This window comes from Grampus griseus (genome assembly GCF_964374135.1).
Source record: "Grampus griseus genome assembly, chromosome: 5".
In the NCBI taxonomy this organism is placed as follows: domain Eukaryota; kingdom Metazoa; phylum Chordata; class Mammalia; order Artiodactyla; family Delphinidae; genus Grampus; species Grampus griseus.
The window spans coordinates 84,691,595-84,714,309 of record NC_138998.1 but is presented as its reverse complement, the minus strand read 5'-3'; the positions used below and the strand labels follow the sequence as shown (position 1 = coordinate 84,714,309).

At 38.4% G+C, this 22,715-nt stretch overlaps 1 protein-coding gene across 1 annotated transcript; it reads left to right on the top strand.

Annotated features, from left to right (window-relative positions):
• The first annotated feature begins 27 nt into the window (after positions 1 to 27).
• On the top strand, positions 28 to 15,396 carry GTPBP8 (GTP binding protein 8). Its single transcript, XM_082655274.1, is given in 7 exon segments — positions 28 to 637; positions 2,436 to 2,534; positions 4,215 to 4,345; positions 5,348 to 5,447; positions 7,836 to 7,954; positions 13,269 to 13,335; positions 13,337 to 15,396. Coding segments are annotated over 7 exon segments (1,044 nt in total). The 5' UTR covers positions 28 to 301; the 3' UTR covers positions 13,529 to 15,396.
• Positions 15,397 to 22,715: the final 7,319 nt, after the last annotated feature.

Below are 22,715 nucleotides of genomic sequence, written 5' to 3'. Positions count from 1 at the left end.
CAAGGCTCACACAGCCAGATATGTCTCTTCACCTCTGAAAATCGTTAAACAGCCTCCCCACAGCGACATACAAGTCAAAGGCACAGGTGTCAGGGCTAGAGTGTGAAAGGCACCCAGCGAACTTTTTTCCCCCTGCGAAGTAACACCTGCCCCCGACTCTCTGTACGCGAAGAGCTTAAGCAGGAACCAGCGAGGCCAGCGGAGACTACAATTCCCAGCAGGCGTAACGGGAGCGGGGTCACGCACGCGCAGTTCAGACCTTCGGAACGAAGGCCCGAGGCGGGGCTTCTAGGAGAGGAAAATGGCAGCACGCCGGCTGTGGTTTGACGTGGGCTGGCTGTTTGCGATGGGGGCAGAGCTGGGGAGCGGAAGACGAGCTTACTGCACGTCCCAGGCCTTCACGGAGGTTCTACGGCTGCCAAGCAAGCAGCTGACGAAGCTCGTGTTCCCACTGCAAGAACTCGAGCGGCATTTCGTCCCGGGCTCGAGGCCCGACCTTCACCTGAAGATCTTCAACCCAAGCCTGGATGACATCGCGAGGGCGGAGAGCGTCTTCACGGCTTCCTCGCGGAACCGCATCGAGTACCTCAGCTCCGCCGTGCGTCTCGACCACGCCCCGGACCTCCGCCGCCCGGAGGTGAGAACGGCAGCCGGATGTGGGTGCTGAGGACTTGGGCTGGGGTTTTGCTGTCGTCTCTTTCTTGTCAGCAGACCGGCGAGATTTACTAGCTTTCTGTGGACGCATATCATTATTATAACAAAGTAAGCAGATATAGTTTTAATTATTTTGGTAGTGAATATAAAAGACTTTAAAAGGCGTTTAAAAACTTAACCATTTATCTTTATTTCTAATTAATTGCAGTAGAGAATACATGCCGAGGCAAATTAGACAAAGTGAAGAATATGAAAAGTATAGGAGTTTCACAAATGAAGTGATTCTTATCAGTACGTAATTTTCACCCAATCTAAATTTCCTATCGTGGCAAAAAAAATTTATATATAGATGGCAATAATGTATAAGATTTTTTAAAACAACTTAAGTGAAATTCAGTGAGTGTGCATTTTATTCATGTCCTGCAGTTTACTATTTTGTTCTGTCTGTTAAATGAAGGCTCTGACCTCCTTACATACTTGTGAAACGGTACCACTGCACTGAAACTTTTCTGCTAATATATTTAGAACTGCTGTAATAATTTAAGAGTACATAAATCACTTAATGATTTTGAGATAGCATCGATTTTCAATTTTCTAAATTACTGGACTTTTTGTGTAATTGGCTTTTCAATTCAGTTTTATTATCTGTATATTATCATTGGATTTAATCTGGGAGAGCATTTGAAATTTTTGCAGGACCCAAATCAATTCATTCTGAAGGACTGACCCCAGTTTTGCAAAATGTGTAGCATTGCTGGCCCCTGCCCACTAAATGCCACCCAATCCTATTGATAACCAAAAATGCCCTTACAAATTTCTAAAACACCCCAGGGGGCGGTACTGCCCTCATTTAGAAGCACTGATTGGAAATGTACCCTCTTCAATACTGTATTAAAAAGACGAGCCATGTGTATTAATCGTTAATATTAGAAATATTTTGTTGCTTTCTACATTCAGACTAAAGGAGAAAAGCTTAATTGGAACAAGAAAGGTCAAGAGAAAGGAGTAATTATAATGGTGCTATGGTGTACTTTGAGAGTTTGTGAGGAAATGGAGTTCCAAACACAGAGCCAGTTCTGTTGAAACACGTCTAGTTTGTAACTTCAAAAAAGCTTTGTAGGGTCTTCCCTGGTGGCGCAGTGGTTGAGAGTCCGCCTGCCGATGCAGGGGACATGGGTTCGTGCCCCGGTCCGGGAAGATCCCACATGCCGCGGAGTGGCTGGGCCCGTGAGCCATGGCCGCTGAGCCTGCGCGTCCGGAGCCTGTGCTCCGCAACGGGAGAGGCCACAACAGTGAGAGGCCCAAGTACCGCAAAAAAAAAAAAAAAAAAAGCTTTATAAATATGGAATTCTTAATAAATGTTGCAGATATTCTTGAGTGCCATAGTGTAATTAAAAGCACAGGTTCTGGATGTAGATGCCCTGAGTTCAGATTCCAGTTTCTTCACTTTCTGGCTGTATAATTTTGGGCCAGTTATTTAACCTCTCTCTACCTCTAGTTTTATCACCTGTAAAATGGGGATACGAATATTATCAGTCTCATGGAGATATTGTAAAAAGTAAATAAGAAAATATGTTAAGTGCTTTTAAAACAGTACCTGCCACATTGAAATCATTTAGTAGATAGTAGCTGTCTATTAGAATTTGAGGTTTGACTAACTATAAGCCACTTTTTATGGTTAGGCAAGACTGAGTAGTATTCACAGATTTTTGCAGCTAATACATTATATAGTGATATATATATAAACTAGTACTCAATTATCTTCTTTTTGCTTGTATAAGGTGTGTTTTATAGGCAGAAGCAATGTTGGAAAATCCTCTCTAATAAAGGCTTTATTTTCACTTGCCCCAGAGGTTGAAGTTAGAGTCTCCAAAAAACCGGTATGTTAAAATTTAAAATATATCTAACTATCTCTGAATTGACTAAGATGAATAATAAATGTTGAGGGGGTAGAAGAAACCATCATTGCTAAGTTCCTAGAAAAGTGATTTCTTTCACACAAGCACTAATGTAAGACATTTCATTAATGCCTGTGTATTTCTCTGAAGAAAAGGAAGTGTATCTGGAGTTATTTTAGTAGTCTTGCCAGTATCTTGGGGAAATCTTCCTTGGTCCAGTCTTTTCCAAAGAGTTGTTCTAGTGTCATTCTATATTTGCTTCTTTGAGAATGATCATCTGCTTCTCCTTTGATTTTAAAGAAAACAGCTTTAAAGTGTATTATTTTTTCCTCCTCTAATCTTTTATACCTTGCTAACTCAAATATATACACCCATCAGGCAATTCCCAGTTTACCCAGGGCCAAATTATGTGCCTAATATCCCAGCCAGCCTGCTGTAATAGCTTTCTGTCATTTTCTCATTTCCTCTGCTTCCTTCTCAATAATGCAGACTCTACCAATATTTAAGATATCCTCTCCTCAAAACTCACCTCAGTTTTCCTCACCTTATTATCTATCCTTGGCAAAATGTTCACACCAACCCAGTGCTCACTGCCCCTGTTGCCTTGCACTGGAACCCTTCCCTGAGGCTTCACTGGTCTTCTCTTGCTCCGCAGTTTTTCCTATGGTTGATTCCCTGATACCATCCCTGACAATTGTAGTCATTTGTTAACCCTCCTAGCTTTACTCCCTCCTGCCCTGCCTTACCAAATACCCCAGCTAAACTCTCACTTCTTGGTAGGGTTGTTCCCTTTCTGCTGGGAGAGGACAATGGAAGAAATGTATTCTTGACATTCCTAATCTGTAATTCTAAAATTATTTTCCTATAGGTAGACACTTAAGCTGCCCGGGAACCTAAGCATCATTTATAAAATCTTCCCTCTGAAAATAATTCTTCTAAGTTCTAAACAATTGACTTTTAAAGTTATTTGTGTTAATCTTTCCTTTTCTGATTAATAATGTCTGTGGACACGAAACCACATGAATAAACCACTTTTTATCATCTTTACATCAGTTTTAGTTGCACATTTTACAGTTGTACATACTTTTTAAAAAATGCTTAATGAAAGCACTAAACCCACCTAATAAAACATGCAAAACATCTTGATTTTAGGAAAGTTATAGTCTAGGCATAATAAACTATCAGGCTTTGCATCTAGGTGTTACGCAAACTTGTATGACTGATAGTAAGCATTTAATTTAACCTATCTGTGCCATAATTCATTCTTCTTTAAAGTGGAGTTATATTGTTCATCAGAGAATATTGACTAATGCAGTCGTACTATTTAGAACAGTATAACTTTTTCACAGAGAGGGAGCTAATGAAGTAGGAAAGACTCGAAAATATTTTGCCTACGTTATTTCTAATATGGAATCTAAAGTTCTTAAATCATATAGATTCTCTTTAAAAAATGAATTGGAGGGAAGTAGTAGTATCATCTAAGCTTATCTCCAGCCACTTGTCTTCTGTCTTCTTTTCCTGTATCATCAGCATAGGGTTATATACAGAATACTTTTATGCTTTTAATAAGTAATTGTTAATTGAACAGAAAATATTTTGAGTCATGAAATATATAAAGGACATATTTTAAGAAAGCTTTTATTTTTCCATTTACTTTATCAGGGCCACACAAAGAAAATGAATTTTTTCAAAGTTGGAAAATATTTTACATTGGTGGACATGCCAGGTTATGGCTATAGAGCACCTGAAGATTTTGTTGACATGGTAGAAACCTATCTAAAAGAACGAAAGAAGTAAGAAAAACATTTTTCTTATAATTGTTATGTTGAACCCCCCAAAGTTCTCATGACTAGGACATTCTACACATGATGAACACTTCAGTTTTATCAAATGACTTTTTTAGAAAGTCCACTTTATTCCCTTAATATTCTACAATACAGTATTTAGGAGCAAGGTATATACTGCCTGCTTAGTTTTTTCCTGTAAGTTAGCTTAAACTTAATTTCAATTGTTTTCCTAAATTGAGACTATCAATAGTAACTCAGCAGACTTTATTAATTTTTTTATACCAAACTCTAAGCTGGCTGTTTTTAAAAATGAAAAATGTTGGTTAATGTGGTATTTACCAGATTTAAATAAACTTCAGTAAATTCTGATTATCCTTAAAATACTTCTGACATCATAGCCTCTGTAAATACTACCTTTTTTTATTTCCATAGGTAGTCAAGTAGCAGGTCTATGTTTCAAGCATTGCACAATATATAGAAAAATTAATGTTAACCTTTTGAAGAATAAAAAAGTGTTTACAAGTATCTTGCTTGTTGTAGCTTTACATAGAAACTAAGATAAAATACTTGCAAAAGAAAATGAAAAATATAACGTTTGGTTTCTGTTATCTGTTAGTCTTAAAGTAATATTTGAAAATTTAGACATTTTTATGGTAACTTATAGTTAATTGGGTTCCTGTTTCTTTCTCCCACTGGAGTTCAAGCTCTTAGAGGAAGGGGCTCATTCATCTTTGTATCCAGTTCTAGGCAGATTATCTTATGTTCAATATATGCTATTGAAATAAATTAATATTAATGAATTTAGTTACTGAATGTAAATATTGAGACCTGTTGGACTGTAGGATGGACTTCATAGTGAATTGAGAATTCCATTTGCTTAAAGAAATTTTAAAATTTTGAATTGATAATTATTCAAAGTAAAATTTCTTAGTGTAGTGAAGGTTGGGGGGAAGAAATGAATGAGTATATTTTATATTGCCATTAATCTTCTTTTCTGCATTCTTATAGTTTGATGAGAACATTTTTGTTAGTGGATAGTGTTGTTGGAATTCAAAAAACAGACAACATTGCCATAGAAATGTGTGAAGAATTTGCATTACCTTATGTGGTAAGTATTTCTTTTGAATCATAGTTGCAATTAGAAATACAAGTTCCCTGTGTGTCTATGTGTGTGTGTGCATGTGCACATGTGTACATCTTTTTAATGAAAGAGTAGGTCTTGCCTCCTCAAAAGATAAAGGAGTACCTTTTAAACAATCTTTTCAGTTATCAGCCATTAATATTAAAATAAGTTCTGTGGTACTTTTATTCCCTTTTCCTTCTCCTGGCTTTTAAGTTTTCAAAATTATAGTCAAAGTAAAAGTTTTCTAAACTGTTCATTTAGTGTTCCTAAGTGCATTTCTTTGTTTTTTGGGTTTTTTTAAAATGACAATATAAATATTTGCTAAGACTCATTTGTAGCTCCTTATCAGCAGGTTGGCAGATACTACTTATCAGAATGTAAACAAAACTGCAACTGAAAAATTTGCTAAACTAATCTGGAATTTAAGAACATCACAAGAATATAGTAGGCTCCAGCACACATAAGTAGGATGTTTATATTCTTAAGGAAAACAAAATTTCTTATGAGAATATCTTACCAGTTCTTACTGTTGTTTACCCTAGAATAGAATACAGATTGGTAGGTTGGTATCCATATTTATTTTGCTTTGTAGGTTTTACAGATAAAATGGCAGTCTTAAAGTTCCTCTCTAAGGAAAAGAGCCCACTGACTATAATTTGGTTTCAAAAAAATGTCAGAAAACCACTAAAATGTAGTGGTTTTGGAGTTTAGTGCAAATCAAACCATGTTACCAGTCAGAAACTTTTCTGTATTCTTGGGGTTATGGAATTCTTGGGGTTTGCAAAAGCCCTGTGAAACATTAGAGATAATTTATGGTTATGAGGAGCCAAAGGATTGATAAACATAGTCTACGTAGTGAAAAAAAAAAAAAAAAGAAGAAGCCCAAATATCGTGCAACCGGTTATATTAAGTGACAGTGATAGTACTCCTAATTTGATATCATAGATACCATTTTGTGGAATCATATATTTTTCTCAGTTTTAACTTTAAGGAAATATTAACCTTTCTTCTTTGGAAAAGAAGTTGTGATAGAGAAATTATGTCTCCTTTTAAATATTTGCCTTTATGAAAAAAGACTTTCACTTTCTGCTTCTCACTCCTTTTACCATTAATATTTTTTTAATTGAAGTATAGTTGATTTACAATCATTAATTTTTTTTATAACTGAAAAGCATAAATGATTAGTCAGGAAATTTAATTTTATAGAAATTCCCTAGGAAAACCTCTGACAGATACATCAAGCTTTTACTTTTTTTTTTTTTTGCGGTACGTGGGCCTCTCACTGTTGTGGCCTCTCCCATTGCGGAGCACAGGCTCTGGACACACAGGCTCAGTGGCCATGGCTCACGGGCCTAGCCGCTCCGCGGCATGTGAGATCTTCCCAGACCGGGGCACAAACCCATGTCCCCTGCATTGGCAGGCGGACTCTCAACCACTGCACCACCAGGGAAGCCCTCAAGCTTTTACTTTTTAATTGATTTTGTAATTATCCATGCATTGACCTTCCTCTAGTATGTATTGATAATTGTCATTGAGTAAGTAAATTATTCAAAGTATTTACTGTTGAACCTAGTAGAATCTAGGCTTACTTGGAATATAACTATATATCGGTATAGCTTGGAATATAACTCTAGTGGCTACAACCTACAACTAGCCTGATTTCTAATTTTTCCTTTAAATTTTACATATAAGGCAGAACAATTATGTAGTTCAAAAATGATTATAAGTTGGCAGTTTTATATGGATCAACCTAATAATATTCACTTCTGTATCTTAGACCATAAGATATATAGTGATCGTATGAAACATTTGGCATATGGCAATTGCAAACATGGCACCAGGGTGCTTTTCACTGGTCTTGAATCAAAGATATTATGGCCCTATGTAGTTAAAGCATCAGAAACAGCAAACATATATAGTGTATGCTTTATATATTGCATACATTAACTCATTTAATCTTCTCAGCATCTCCTTTAGGAGGTATTGCTTTTATTTTATAGATGAGGAAACAAGTACAGAGAGATTAAGAAACTTGCATAGGTCACCTAGTTGTTACTGAAATTTGTAACTAAAATGTATAAAACTGTAGAGTAAGAAATAACAGCTGACCCTTGAACAGTGTGGGAGTTAGGGGCACCAACCCTCCTTGCAGTCACAAATCCAAGTGTAACTTACAGTCACCCCTCCCTATTGGGGGTTCCTCCATATTGGCAGTTCCACATCTGTGGATTTAATCAACCACAGATCGTGTAACATTGTAGTATTTACTATTGAAAAAATATGCATATAAGTGGACCTTCGCAATTCAAGCCCATGTTGTTCAAGGGTCACCTGTACTTTATTTCTAATGCTTAAATATTTGTTTTCCTACAGATGGTATTGACAAAAATTGACAAATCTTCCAAGGGACATCTTTTAAAACAAGTCCTTCAGATCCAGAAATTTGTTGACACTAAAACACAAGGATGTTTTCCTCAGTTGTTTCCTGTAAGGTAAGAGTTGAATTGTCTTTATGTACTAACATATAACTTTATGTACTAACAACCTTTAGTATTAAATCAGTGTATCTGAGGTATCACTTAAAATTACAGGAGTTTGGAAGACTGTGCACTTAGCCATAATTTATTGGTACAGCCCATCAACACTTTTATTTTTTCTTCCCTCTATTCTTTCTTTTTTCTGCAGATTCTTGCTAAATCTTCCCTGTAGTATCTTCATGATCTTTCTACCTCAGCCTATTTCAACCCTAGACCACAGTAGAAGTGAAAACTTTTTACTTTTTAAATCACCTAAACAACAGCCATAATAAAGATACTACCATCTCTTTCTCAATTCTAAAGAAAAACAACTCATCTTTATGGTAGAAAGCTCATTCAGGCTGTGAAGGATAAGAATTTTCCTTTTAAAGGATGATGTGCAAAGAAGAAATTCTTCGTATAAGTTAGAATTAAGCATCAGTAGCTGACAGGATGGTTATTTCCTGAGCAGCAATTTTTGAGATATTAGATGTGGTTTAGCAATGAAACATGAGTTTGTCTTTTCAGTGTACAGTTTGGGTACAGTAAGTAACCTATATACTAGCAGAAATGCAGTGCCACTTCCCTGTGATTTTCTGACTCTAACTTCTTTGACACTATTATAGTTTCTATGAGAAAATAATGAAACCAAGTAACACTTAGTTGTATATAAAACTGTCCTCTAAACAGTCATTCTACTTTCTACAAATCCAGATCACAATTAAATTGTTGGTAATTATGAACATGCCAGTCTAAATCCATCTTCATTCTTTCCTACAAAATGTTTTCCCCCCTTGTCTTACATTCAAGTATTTATCCTGTTCATTTGTCTGTGTCCCATATATACAGTGGAAACTCCTAGGGGCAGGAATGAAATCCTAATTCTTCTTAGAGCCCTGAGCATTGGCATAGAAATATATCTGTTTCTTTTAAACATTTAATAAGAAGGAAGTGAGACTTCCTCTAAAAAGGCAAAACAAACATAAGCTGGGCAAATTATGGCCTAACAGAAGGATTTATTGAAAAAAAATGTTTTAGTTGACTGTAAGCTGAGTTAAATAGTATAGTGGGACTGGGGAAAAACTGACAATGTTTTCTTGAGCTACATTATTAGAATTATAGTGTTCAAAACAAGGGAATGATCAAACAGTAGTCTCACACTGCTATAAGCTGTATGCTACCAGATCAGTTGAGCTAGATTGTGGCTTGACATTAAGAACAACTAGAGCTATCTGAAAACAGATGGTCTTGGGGGAGGTTATGTCACTAGATCATTCAAAACACTTAATTGATCCACAAAGTAAGCATCCCTGTTTCACAGATACGATTACAAGTCGGAGAAGTGAAGTGAGTTATAGAGAGGTATTTGCTGAAATAGAAAGAGCATAAAAAAAAAAAAAAGCATGGACCTCAGGGTCAGACAGCCATGGTTTTGCATAGTTCCCCTACTTCTTGGCAGTAGCTTTTAAAAAAGCAACTTATTTCATTTTCTGAGTAAAAAAATATGACAGAAGGATTAAATAAAATGCATTGTGACTGATATACACACATTAGCCACATAATAAATGTTAGTTTCTTTCCTTCCCAAAGGTCAGTCAGTGAATGGCAGGGTTAGGCCAACAACCCAAACTATCAGATTCTCAGTACTTTTTAGAGGCGTAGCCTTCTTTAGATGTGCCAGCATTTTCTGCTGCATGACCTTGGAATCACTGCCACTGTATCACTAAGTGACTAAGGCACTGCAGAAGCCACACAGCACTCAAGGTCTTAAGAATTGAGACACACGCAGGAGGCTGCTGGCTTTCAAGAACTTCAATGTTCACCATACCACAGTGACAACATACAGGAAGTTGTCAGGTTGTACTCAGTAGTTCTCAAAACCCAATTCAGAAAATAGAGTTATTTATACTGCTTGCTTTTATTTGCTTGACCAAGTCCCAGTACATCCCTCCAAAAGAGGATTTGGCCTACTCACAGAATAATTATTATAAAGTAAGTCAGGTTTTATTTCCTTATCTTCCTGTATGATCTTGGTAGGAGAAAGATGTAAGTGTGGGTAGACATGTAGTCCAACAGGGTTTGGCCTTTAAGCCTGCTGGCAAAAGTTAAGTGCTAACCTTCATGTCTGAACTCTGCCCCAGCTGAGTAGAGAAATAAAATTGGTGAAAGACCCCTAAAGATTGATTCTGGGATCAGTCTGTTTTTATAAATGGTATGGAAGAAATATATAAGTAGGCACAATATAATTGTTTCTGTGGTTTTCAAGCAAATGAGAACTGAGTCTTAAGGACAAAGAAAATCATATGAGTTGACAGAAATGTTGCAAATCAGTTCACGGTGCCATAGTGTGTGGACTATCCAACTTGTATCGCTCCTGTAAACTGTACATGTGTAACTTCAGTTATAACTGAGAATCATTATGCACTGTTCTCAAGTAGGCAGCTTTGGTCAAAAAGTCTAAAATGCTGTACTTTATCAAAAAGAGAATTAGCCATACAGCAGAAAATATTTTACCTGTGTTATATACAGGTATACACCATACATGTATCCATAAACGTCATAGTGTCTCCGTAAAAGTCCACGTATCCCAAGAAACTATGTGTTCATTTCCATGCTGATAAATGGATGAAAGGATATGGATGGATACAGTAAGATAGATCGAATAATAGACACAATAATGGTGATGATTTTTTTTTTAAATCATGATAAAAGGTCTACATTATCATGGTAATTGAATCTTTGAGACAAAAAGAACAAATTAAAGAAATCAGAATTTTAGTCTGGGAAATAAAAAGCAAAACAGAAGATATTCCAATGGCATTTCTCACAGAAATAGAACTAACAGCCCTAAAAGCTGTGTGGAACCACAGAAGACTGCAAATAGCCAAAGCAACCTTAAGAAAGAACAAAGCTGGAGGCATCACACTTCCTGATTTCAAACTGTGTTACAAAGCTATAGTAATGAAACAGTACGGTATTGGCATAAAAACAGACACATAGGTCAGTGGAACAGAATAGAGAGCCCAGAAATAAACCCATGCATATATGAGCAATTAATTTACAAAGGAGCCAAGAATATACAATGGGGAAAGGACAGTCTCTTCAATAAATGGTGCTGGGAAAATTGGACAGCCACATGCAGAAGAATATGTTAAGACCTGAAACCATAAAACTCCTAGAAGAAAACAGGCCCTAAGTTCCTTGACATCAGTGTAGGTGATCAGTTTTTGGATCTGACTCCAAAAGCAAAGGCAACAAAAGCAAAGATGAGTAAATAGGACTACATTAAACTAAAAGCTTCTGCACAGCAAAGGAAATTATCAACAAAATGAAAAGTCAGCCTACTGAATGGGAGAAAATATTTGCAAGTCATATATCTGATAAGGGGTTAATATCCAAAATATATAAAGAACTCATACAACTCAATAGCAAAAAAAAAAAAAAATCGGATTAAAAAATGGGCAGAGGATCTGAATAGACATATTTCCAAAGAGGACATACAGATGGCTAACAGGTATATGAAAAGATCCTCTAATCATCCTCACTAAAGATCCTCACTAATCATTATGGAAATGCAAATCAAAACCACAGTGAGATATTACCTCACATCTGTTAGAATGGCTATTATCAAAAAGACAAGAAATAACAAGTATTGGCAAGGATGTGGAGAAAAGGGAATCCTTGTGCACTATTGGTGGGAATGTAAATTGGTGCAACCACTAAGGAAAACAGTATTAAGATTCCTCAAAAAACTGAAAATAGCACTACCATGTGATCCAGGAATACACTCCTGGATATATAGCTGAAGAAAATGAAAACATTAATTCGAAAAGATATATGCACTCCCATGTTTGTTACAGCATTATTTTCAATAGCCAAGATATGGAAACAACCTAAGTGCCCCTCAGTGAATGAATGGATAAAGAAAATGTGGTATTATACAGTTGACCCTTGAATAGTGTTAGCGGTTAGGGGCTCTGACCCTTGGCCCAGTCGAAAATCCAAGTATAACTTATAGTCGACCCACTATATCCACATTTTCTCTGAATCCCTGGATTCAGCCAACCAGGTGTAATGCTGTAGTATTTACCATAGAAAAAATCCACATATAAATGGATAAATGGAATTCAAACCCATGTTGTTCAAGGGTCATTGTGTATACACAACTGGAATACTATTCATTCACAAAAAAGAAGGAAACCTTGCCGTTTGCGACAACATGGACGGGAGAGCATTATGCTAAGTGAAATGAGTCAGAGAAAGACAAATACTGTGTGATCTCACTTACATGTGGAATTTAAAACAACAACAAAACAAGCTCATAGATGCAGAGGAGAGATTGGTGGTTGCCAGAGGTAGAGGTTGGGGGTAAGAGAAATGGGTGAAGGTCAGAAGGTACAAACTTCTAGTTCTAAAATAAGCCATGGGGATGATGTATTGTACAGTATGGTGACTACAGTAATACTATATTGCATATTTGAAAGTTGCTAAGAGAGAAGATCTTAAAAGTCCTCATCACAAGAAAAGAAAATATTTTTTAACTATAAATGGTGATGGATATAACTAGACTTATTGTGGTGATCATTTTGCAATATATACAAATATTGAATTGTTGTACCCCTGAAACTAATATAGTGTTATGTGTCAATTATACTGCAATAAAAAACAAAACAAACAGAAAAACACTTTTAGTCTGGAAAATAAAAGGCAAAACAGTAGATGTGAAATTTTTAGAATCATGAAGGACATAGATCCGATAATGTGGATCTCCAGATTTAGGATACTTCAAGAGGCTGGGGGAAGAGAGGAAAAGTAGGACAGATTAAGACATTCTGTTTCATACATGGAACTCACAAGAGTTTGTAAACAGATTTTTTTTTTTTTTTTTTTTTTTTTAAGAGACGGGGTCTCACTATGTTGCCCAGGCTGGAGTGCAATGGCTATTCACAGGCACGCTCCCACTACTGATCAGCACGGGTGTTTTGACCTGCTCCGTTTCCGACCTGGGCCAGTTCACCCCTCCTTAGGCAACCTGGTGGTCCCCCACTCCCGGGAGGTCACCATATTGATGCCGAACTTAGTGCGGACAACTGATTGGCATAGCGCACTACAGCCCAGAACTCCTGGGCTCAGGCAATCCTCCTGCCTCAGCCTCCCGAGTAGCTGGGCCTACAGGCGCATGCCACCGCACCTGGCTGTAAACAGATTTTGAGTTAGATGAATTCAGATCTGTTACTACCTCTGAAGTAAGGAAGAAAATGATTTTGCTTTTTTTCTTTTTTTTCCACAGTGCTGTGACCTATTCTGGAATCCATCTCTTGAGATGCTTTATAGCAAATATAACAGGAAATCTGGAGACTAATGGCTTCCAGTTTAGCTGAAGATTCAAAATTGTCTATGCCAACTGAAGTTAAAGACTTAGAATTTCAACATTGTTTTAAATGTTGTGTATCTGTAACTTGCAGGATCACTTCAGCTTTAAAACCTGCATATTCCCAAAGCAGGAATGAATTTGTGCCTGCAGCGGGGGAAAGGTTTATACATGATTGAATTATGCTGTTCATTAGAAGAGATACCAGCCATTTTTCCTGTTTTAACAAACTGACAAACAAGAGCATATAGAGGTCCATAAAATGCAAGTCTATTTCCTACTGTGTAGACAAGGTTTGCCATATTATTTATTGGGTTTTTGTCTTTTAAAGGAATGTCTATTATGTATATTTTATTAAAATATTACAATGGACTAGGTAAAAAAGGGGCTACTTTTCTGCTAAGCACTAATAGATAGGTTGAAGATAAATTCTTACATGTATAGCTATAACTTATCTTTTTTTAGAGACCTTATTTGAATATAAAAAAAATTATTCTTCATAAAATTTGAGTCAGTCCATACTGGAAGTACCAGTTATTTCAGGCTGGGGTCAGTCACCTTCACAGGGTTCAGAATCAGAAGACCAGAATTCAAGTTCCAGTTCTAATAGTTATTACATGTTGGACGTTGGGCAAATTACTTGAGTTCTCTGAACTTCTTTTGTAACTCTTACCTCAAAAGCGATGAAGATTAAAATGTGAAAAGGACATCTGCATATTCTAAGTATTTGTAAAGCAAAACTAACTCAAGTATATAGCAAAATTCACAGGTAGATTTATCACAGAAAACATCCTGTCATAGAGGAAGTAACATTTTATCTAATGAAAGACCAAAAAGAAGTTTTAGGTGAGAAGGTTGTTTGGAAAGGACAAAAGAAAAAAGTTGATTGGACAGTTTATAATTGGTTCATTAAGATTCACAATGGAGGAAGGGAGGAAGATGGCGGAAGAGTAAGATGCGGAGATCACCTTCCTCCCCACAGATACATCAGAAATACGTCTACACGTGGAACTGCTCCTACAGAACACCCACTGAATGCTGGCAGAAGACCTCAGACCTCCCAAAAGGCAAGAGACTCGCCATGTACCTGGGTAGGGCAAAAGAAAAAACAGAAACAAAAGAATAGGGACGGGACCTGCACCAGTGGGAGGGAGCTGTGAAGCAGGAAAGGTTTCCACACACTAGGAAGCCCCTTCATGGGGGGAGACTGCGGGTGGCGGAGGGGGGAAGCTTCGGAGCCGCAGAGGAGAGCGCAGCAACAGGGGTGTGGAGGGCAAAGCGCAGAGATTCCCGCACAGAGGATCGGTGCTGACCGGCACTCACCAGCCCAAGAGGCTTGTCTGCTCACCCACCGGGGCAGGCGGGGGCTGGGAGCTGGGGCTTGGGCTTCAGTTGGATCGCAGGGAGAGGACTGGGGTTGGCGGCCTGAACACAGCCTGAAAGGGGCTAGTGCACCACAGCTAGCCAGGAGGGAGTCCGGGAAAGAGTCTGGACCTGCCAAAGAGGCAAGAGACTTTTTCTTCCCTCTTTGTTTCCTGGTGCGCGAGGAGAGGGGATTAAGAGCGCTGCTTGAAGGAGCTCCAGAGACGGGCGCAAGCTGCAGCTATCCGCGTGGACCCCAGAGACAGGCATGAGACGCTAAGGCTGCTGCTGCAGCCACCAAAAAGCCTGTGTGCAAGTACAGGTCACTATCCACACCTCCCCTCCCGGGAGCCTGTGCAGCCCACCACTGCCAGAGTCCCGTGATCCAGGGACAGCTTCCCCGGGAGAACACACGGGGCGCATCAGGCTGGTGCAACGTCACACTGGCCTCTGCCGCCACAGGCTCACCCCGCATCCATACCCCTTCCTCCCCCCTGTCCTGAGTGAGCTGGAGCTGCCAATTCAGCTGCTCCTTTAACCCCATCCTGTCTGAGCGAAGAACAGACGCCCTCAGGTGACCTACATGCAGAGGTGGGTCCAAATCCAACGCTGAGCCCCAGGAGCTGTGCGAACAAAGAAGAGAAAGGGAAATTTCTCCCGGCAGCCTTAGAAGCAGCGGATTAAAGCTCCACAATCAACTTGATGTACCCTGCATCTGTGGAATGCCTGAACAGACAACGAATCATCCCAAATTGAGGAGGTGGACTTCGGGAGCAAGATATATTATTTTTTCCCCTTTTCTTCTTTTTGTGAGTGTGTATGTGTATGCTTCTGTGTGAGACTTAGTCTGTATAGCTTTGCTTTCACCATTTGTCCTAGGGTCCTGTCTGTCCGTAGTTTTTTGTTTCTTACTTTAAAAATATTTTTTATTAATAATTATTTTTTATTTTATTTTTTCTTACTTTTATTTTATCCTCTCCCTCTCTCCCTCCCTCCCTCCCTCCCTCCCTCCCTCCCTCCCTCTCTCCCTCCTTCCCTTCCTTCCTTCCTTCCTTCCTTCCTTTTTTCTCCCTTTTATTCTGAGCTGTGTGGATGAAAGGCTCTTGGTGCTCCAGCCAGGCATCAGGGTGGGACAGCCAACTTCAGGATACTGGTCCACAAGAGACCTCCCAGCTTCACGTAATACCAAATGGTGAAAATCTCCCAGAGATTTCCATCTCAACACCAACAACCAGCTTCACTCAACAACCAGCAAGCTACAGTGCTGGACACCCTATGCCAAACAACTAGCAAAATAGGAACACAGGCCCATCCATTAGCAGAGAGGCTGTCTAAAATCACAATAAGGCCACAGACGCCCAAAAACACACCACCAGACGTGGACCTGCCCACCAGAAAGACAAGATCCAGCCTCATTCACCAGAACACAGGCACTAGTCCCCTCCACCAGGAAGCCTACACAACCCACTGAACCAACCATAGCCACTGGGGACCGACACCAAAAACAACGGGAACTACGAACCTACAGCCAGTGAAAAAGAGACCCCAAACACAGTAAGATAAGCAAAATGAGAAGACAGAAAAACACACAGCAGATAAAGGAGCAAGATAAAAATGCACCAGACCTAACAAATGAAGAGGAAATAGGCAGTCTACCTGAAAAAGAATTCACAATAATGATAGTAAAGATGATCCAAAATCTTGGAAATAGAATAGAGAAAACACAAGAAACATTTAACAAGAACCTAGAATAACTAAAGAGGAAACAAGCAAGGATGAACAACACAATAAGTGAAATTAAAAATACTCTAGAAGGGATCAATAGCAGAATAACTGAGGCAGAAGAACGGATAAGTGTCCTGGAAGATAAAATAGTGGAAATGACTACTGCAGAGCAGAATAAAGAAAAAAGAATGAAAACAACTGCGGACAGTCTCAGAGACCTCTGGGCCAATATTAAATGCACCAACATTTGAATTATATGGGTCCCAGAAAAAGAAGAGAAAAAGAAAGGGACTGAGAAAACATTTGAACAGACTATAGTTGAAAACTTCTCTAATATGGGAAAGGAAATAGTTAATCAAGTCCTGGAAGCACAGAGAGTCCCATACAGGATAAATCCAAGGATAAAGACACCAAGACACATATTAGTCAAACTATCAAAAATTAAATATAAAGAAAACATATTAAAATCAGCAAGGGAAAAACAACAAATAACACACAAGGGAATCCCCATAAGGTTAACAGCTGATCTTTCAGCAGAAACTCTGCAAGCCAGAAGGGACTGGCAGGACATATTTAAAGTGATGAAGGAGAAGAACCTACAACCAAGATTACCCAGCAAGGATCTCATTCAGATTTGATGGAGAAATTAAAACCTTTACAGACAAGCAAAAGCTGAGAGAGTTCAGCACCACCAAACCAGCTTTACAACAAATGCTAAAGGAACTTCTCTAGGCAACAAACACAAGAGAAGGAAAACACCTATAATGACAAACCCAAAACATTTAAGAAAATGGGAATAGGAACATACATATCGATAATTACCTTAAATGTAAATGGATTAAGTGCTCCCACCAAAAGACACAGACTGGCTGAATGGATACAAAAACAAGACCCATATATATGCTGTCTATAAGAGACCCACTTCAGACCTAGGGACACATACAGACTGAAAGTAAGGGAATGGAAAAAGATACTCCATGCAAATGGAAACCAAAAGAAAGCTGGAGTAGTAATTCTCATATCAGACAAAATAGACTTTAAAATAAAGACTATTAGAAGAGACAAAGAAGGACACTACATAATGATCAAGGGATCGATCCAACAAGAAGATATAACGATTGTAAATATTTATGCACCCAACATAGGAGCACCTCAATACATAAGGGAAATACTAACAGCCATAGAAGGGGAAATCGACAGTAACACAGTCATAGTAGGGGACTTTAACACCCCACTTTCACCAATGGACAGATCATCCAAAATGCAAATAAATAAGGAAACACAAGCTTTAAATGATACATTAAACAAGATGGGGGACTTCCCTGGTGGCGCAGTGCTTGGGAGTCCGCCTGCTGATGCAGGGGACATGAGTTCATGCCCCGGTCCAGGAAGATCCCCCATGCCGCGGAGCGGCTGGGCCTGTGAGCCATGGCCGCTGAGCCTGCGCATCCAGAGCCTGTGCTCTGCAACGGGAGAGGCCACCACAGTGAGAGGCCTGTGTACAGCAAAAAACAAAAAACAAAAAACAAAAACAAAAAAAAAACAGGATGGACTTAATTGATATTTATAGGACATTCCACCCAAAAACAACAGAATACACATTTTTCTCAAGTGCTCATGGAACATTCTCCAGGATAGATCATATCTTAGGGCACAAATCAAGCTTTGGTAAATTTAAGAAAATTGAAATCGTATCAAGTATCTTTTCCAACCACAATGCTATGAGACTAGATATCAATTACAGGAAAAGAGCTGTAAAAAATACAAACACATGGAGGCTAAACAATACACTACTTAATAACCAAGTGATCACTGAAGAAATCAAAGGGGAAATAAAAAATACCTAGAAACAAATGACAATGGAGACACGACGACCCAAAACCTATGAGATGCAGCAAAAGCAGTGCTAAGAAGGAAGTTTATAGCAATAGAATCCTACCTTAAGAAACAGGAAACATCTCAAATAAACAACCTAACCTTGCACCTAAAGCAATTAGAGAAAGAAGAACAAAAAAACCCCAAAGTTAGTAGAAGGAAAGAAATCATAAAGATCAGATCAGAAATAAATGATAAAGAAATGAAGGAAACGATAGCAAAGATCAATAAAACTAAAAGCTGGTTCTTTGAGAAGATAAAGAAAATGGATAAACCATTAGCCAGACTCATCAAGAAAAAAAGGGAGAAGACTCAAATCAATAGAATTAGAAATGAAAAAGACACTGCAGAAATACAAAGGATCTGACACTGCAGAAATACAAAGGATCATCAGAGATTACTACAAGCAACTCTATGCCAATAAAATGGATCATGAGAGATTACTACATGAGAGATTACTACAAGCAACTCTATGCCAATAAAATGGACAACCTGGAAGAAATGGACATATTCTTAGAAATGCACAACCTGCTGAGACTGAACCAGGAAGAAATAGAAAATATGAACAGACCAATCACAGGCACTGAATTGAAACTGTGATTAAAAATCTTGCAACAAACAAAAGCCCAGGACCAGATGGCTTCACAGGCGAATTCTATCAAACATTTAGAGATGAGCTAACACCTATCCTTCTCAAACTCTTCCAAAATACAGCAGAGGGAGGAACACTCCCAAACTCATTCTATGAGGCCACCATCACCCTGATACCGAAACCAGACAAAGATGTCACAAAGAAAGAAAACTATAGGCCAATATCCCTGATGAACATAGATGCAAAAATCCTCAAGAAAATACTAGCAAACAGAATCCAACAGCACATTAAAAGGATCATACACCATGATCAAGTGGGGTTTGTTCCAGGAGTGCAAGGATTCTTCAATAAACGCAAATCAGTCAATGTGATACACCATATTAACAAATTGAAGGAGAAAAACCATATGATCATCTCAATAGATGCTGAGAAAGCTTTCAGCAAAATTCAACACCCATTTATGATTAAAACCCTGCAGAAAGTAGGCATAGAGGGAACTTTCCTCAACACAATAAAGGCCATATATGACAAACCCACAGCCAACATCGTCCTCAATGGTGAAAAACAAACCATTTCCACTAAGATCAGGAACAAGACAAGGCTGTCCACTCTCACCACTCTTATTCAACATAGTTTTGGAAGTTTTAGCCACAGCAATCAGAGAAAAAAAAGAAATGAATCCAAATCAGAAAAGCAGAAGTAAAGCTGTCACTGTTTGCAGATGACATGATACTATACCTAGAGAATCGTAAAGATGCTACCAGAAAGCTACTAGAGCTAATCAATGAATTTGGTAAAGTAGTAGGATACAAAATTAATGCACAGAAATCTCTTGCATTCCCATACACTAATGATGAGAAATCTGAAAGTGAAGTTAAGAAAATGCTCTCATTTACCATTGCAACAAAAAGAATAAAATATCTAGGAATAAACCTACCTAAGGGACAAAAGACCTGTATGCAGAAAATTATAAGACACTGATGAAAGAAATTAAAGACTATACAAACAGGTGGAGAGATATACCATGTTCTTGGATTGGAAGAATCAACATTGTAAAAATGACTCTACTACCCAAAGCAATCTACAGATTCAATGCAATCCCTATCAAACTACCACTGGCATTTTTCTCAGAACGAGAACAAAAAATTTCACAATTTGTATGGAAACACAAAAGACCCCGAATAGCCAAAGCAATCTTGAGAACAAAAAACGGAGCTGGAGGAATCAGGCTCCCTGACTTCAGACTATACTACAAAGCTACAGTAATCAAGACAGTTTAGTATTGGCAGAAAAACAGAAATATAGATCAATGGAACAGGATAGAAAGCCGAGAGATAAACCCACGCACATATAGTCACCTTATCTTTGATAAAGGAGGCAAGAATATACAGTGGAGAAAGGACCCATTAAGTGGTGCTGGGAAAACTGGACAGGTACATGTAAAAGTATGAAATTAGAACACTCCCTGACACCATACACAGAAGTAAACTCAAAATAGATTATACACCTAAATGTAAGGGCAGACAGTATGAAACTCTTAGAGGAAAACATAGGCAGAACACTCTATGACATAATTCACAGCAAGATCCTTTTTGACCCACCTCCTAGAGAAATGGAAATAAAAATAAACAAATGGGACCTAATGAAACTTCAAAGCTTTTGCACAGCAAGGGAAACCATAAACAAGACGAAAAGACAACCCTCAGAATGGGAGAAGATATTTGCAAATGAAGCAACTGACAAAAGATTAATCTCCAAAATTTACAAGCAGCTCATGCTGCTTAACAACAACAAAAAAAAACAACCCAAACCAAAAATGGGCAGAAGACCTAAATAGACATTTCTCCAAAGAAGATATACAGATTGCCAAGAAACACATGAAAGAATGCTCAACATCGTTAATCATTAGAGAAATGAAAATCAAAACTACAATGAGATATCATCTCACACCCATCAGAATGGCCATCATCAAAAAATCTAGAAACAATAAATGCTGGAGAGAGTGTGGAGAAAATGGAACACTCTTGCACTGTTGGTGGGAATGTAAATTGATATAGCCACTGTGGAGAACAGTATGGAGGTTCCTTAAAAAACTAAAAATAGAACTACCATACGACCCAGCAACCCAACTACTGGGCATGTGCCCTGAAAAAACCATAATTCAAAAAGAGTCATGTACCAAAATGTTCATTGCAGCTCTATTTACAATAGCCAGGACATGGAAGCAACCTGTCTCCATCATCGGATGAATGGATAAAGAAGATGTGGCACATATATACAATGGAATATTACTCAGCCATAAAAAGAAACAAAATTGAGTTATTTGTAGTGAGGTGGATGGACCTAGAGTCGGTCACACAGAGTGAAGTAAGAAAGAGAAAGACAAATACCGTACGCTAACACATATATATGGAATCTAAAAAAAAAAAAAAAAGGTCATGAAGAACCTAGGTGCAAGATGGGAATAAAGACACAGACCTACTAGAGAATGGACTTGAGGATACAGGGAGGGGGAAGGGTAATCTGGCACAGAGTGAGAGAGTTGCATGGACATATATACACTACCAAACAGAAAATAGCTAGCTAGTGGGAAGCAGCCGCATAGCACAGGGAGATCAGCTCGGTGCTTTCTGACCACCTAGAGGGGTGGGATAGGGAGGGTGGGATGGAGGGAGATGCAAGAGGGAAGAGATATGGGAACATATGTATATGTATAACTGATTCACTTTGTTATAAAAAAGAAACTAACACAGCATTGTAAAGCAATTATACTCCAATAAAGATGTTAAAAAAAAGATTCAGAATGGAAAGACAAAGCCTTACTTTGAACTAATGTTAATGGAAAATATTTTTATGAAGATGCTACTGACCTATTCATATAAGTGGCTTAGCTTTTCAAAGTGAAGCTGAATATTATAATGTTACAGCAATAGCACTGGATAAAAAATTAACTGTAAAACAGCTTTGTGACTTCTTTTAGAAAATTCAATTCTGGATACGTTTTCAGTTTTATAGTTAGTTGTGGTGGTTTATTCTAATTAGCAGTGATTTAAGCTTAAAAAAAAAAAAAAAAACTTTTAAGGGCTTCCCTGGTGGTGCAGTGGTTAAGAATCTGCCTGCCAATGCAGGGCACACGGGTTTGAGCCCTGGTCCGGGAAGATCCCACCTGCCGCGGAGCAGCGAAACCCGTGCACCACTACTACTGAAGCCCATGTGCCTAGAGCCCGTGCTCCACAACTAGAGAAAGCCTGCAAGCAACAACGAAGACCCAATTCAGCCAAAAATAAATAAATAAAATAAATTTTTAAAATAACTTTTAATATAGGCATTCACTGAGTAAAATATGTAACAACAGAATTTGTTAAAAGTCATCTTTCTACCTGCCAGTGTTTTTTTTACTGCTTGTCTTAGCCTTGGTTCTGGTTCTCCTAAAAGCACGGCCCAAGACAAAAGCTTGCATCCAGTAGTTTACTGGGGATGTGATCCCAGCGAACAGGAGTGAAGGGGAAATGAAACAGATGGCAGGAAAGCCAATCAAGGACACATTGAGTTGGAAACAACATAGTAGTAGGGCTTGATCTTGAGCAGCCTTATTAAATGTGCCTCTGAATTGTCTTTGAAGGGCGGTTAGAGGACAGTGCCACACCTCTCCTAAGTTGTATATGTCCAGATGCCAAGCAGTTCCTGTAGCTTGTCAGAAGCCAGGAGGCAAGGTGCAGTTGCCCAGTCCTGCTTGAAACTGGTTGCCATACTAGTGGTCAGGTAAGAGGCCAAGAGGATTTGAAGTGACATATGGGAGGTCTACCACACTG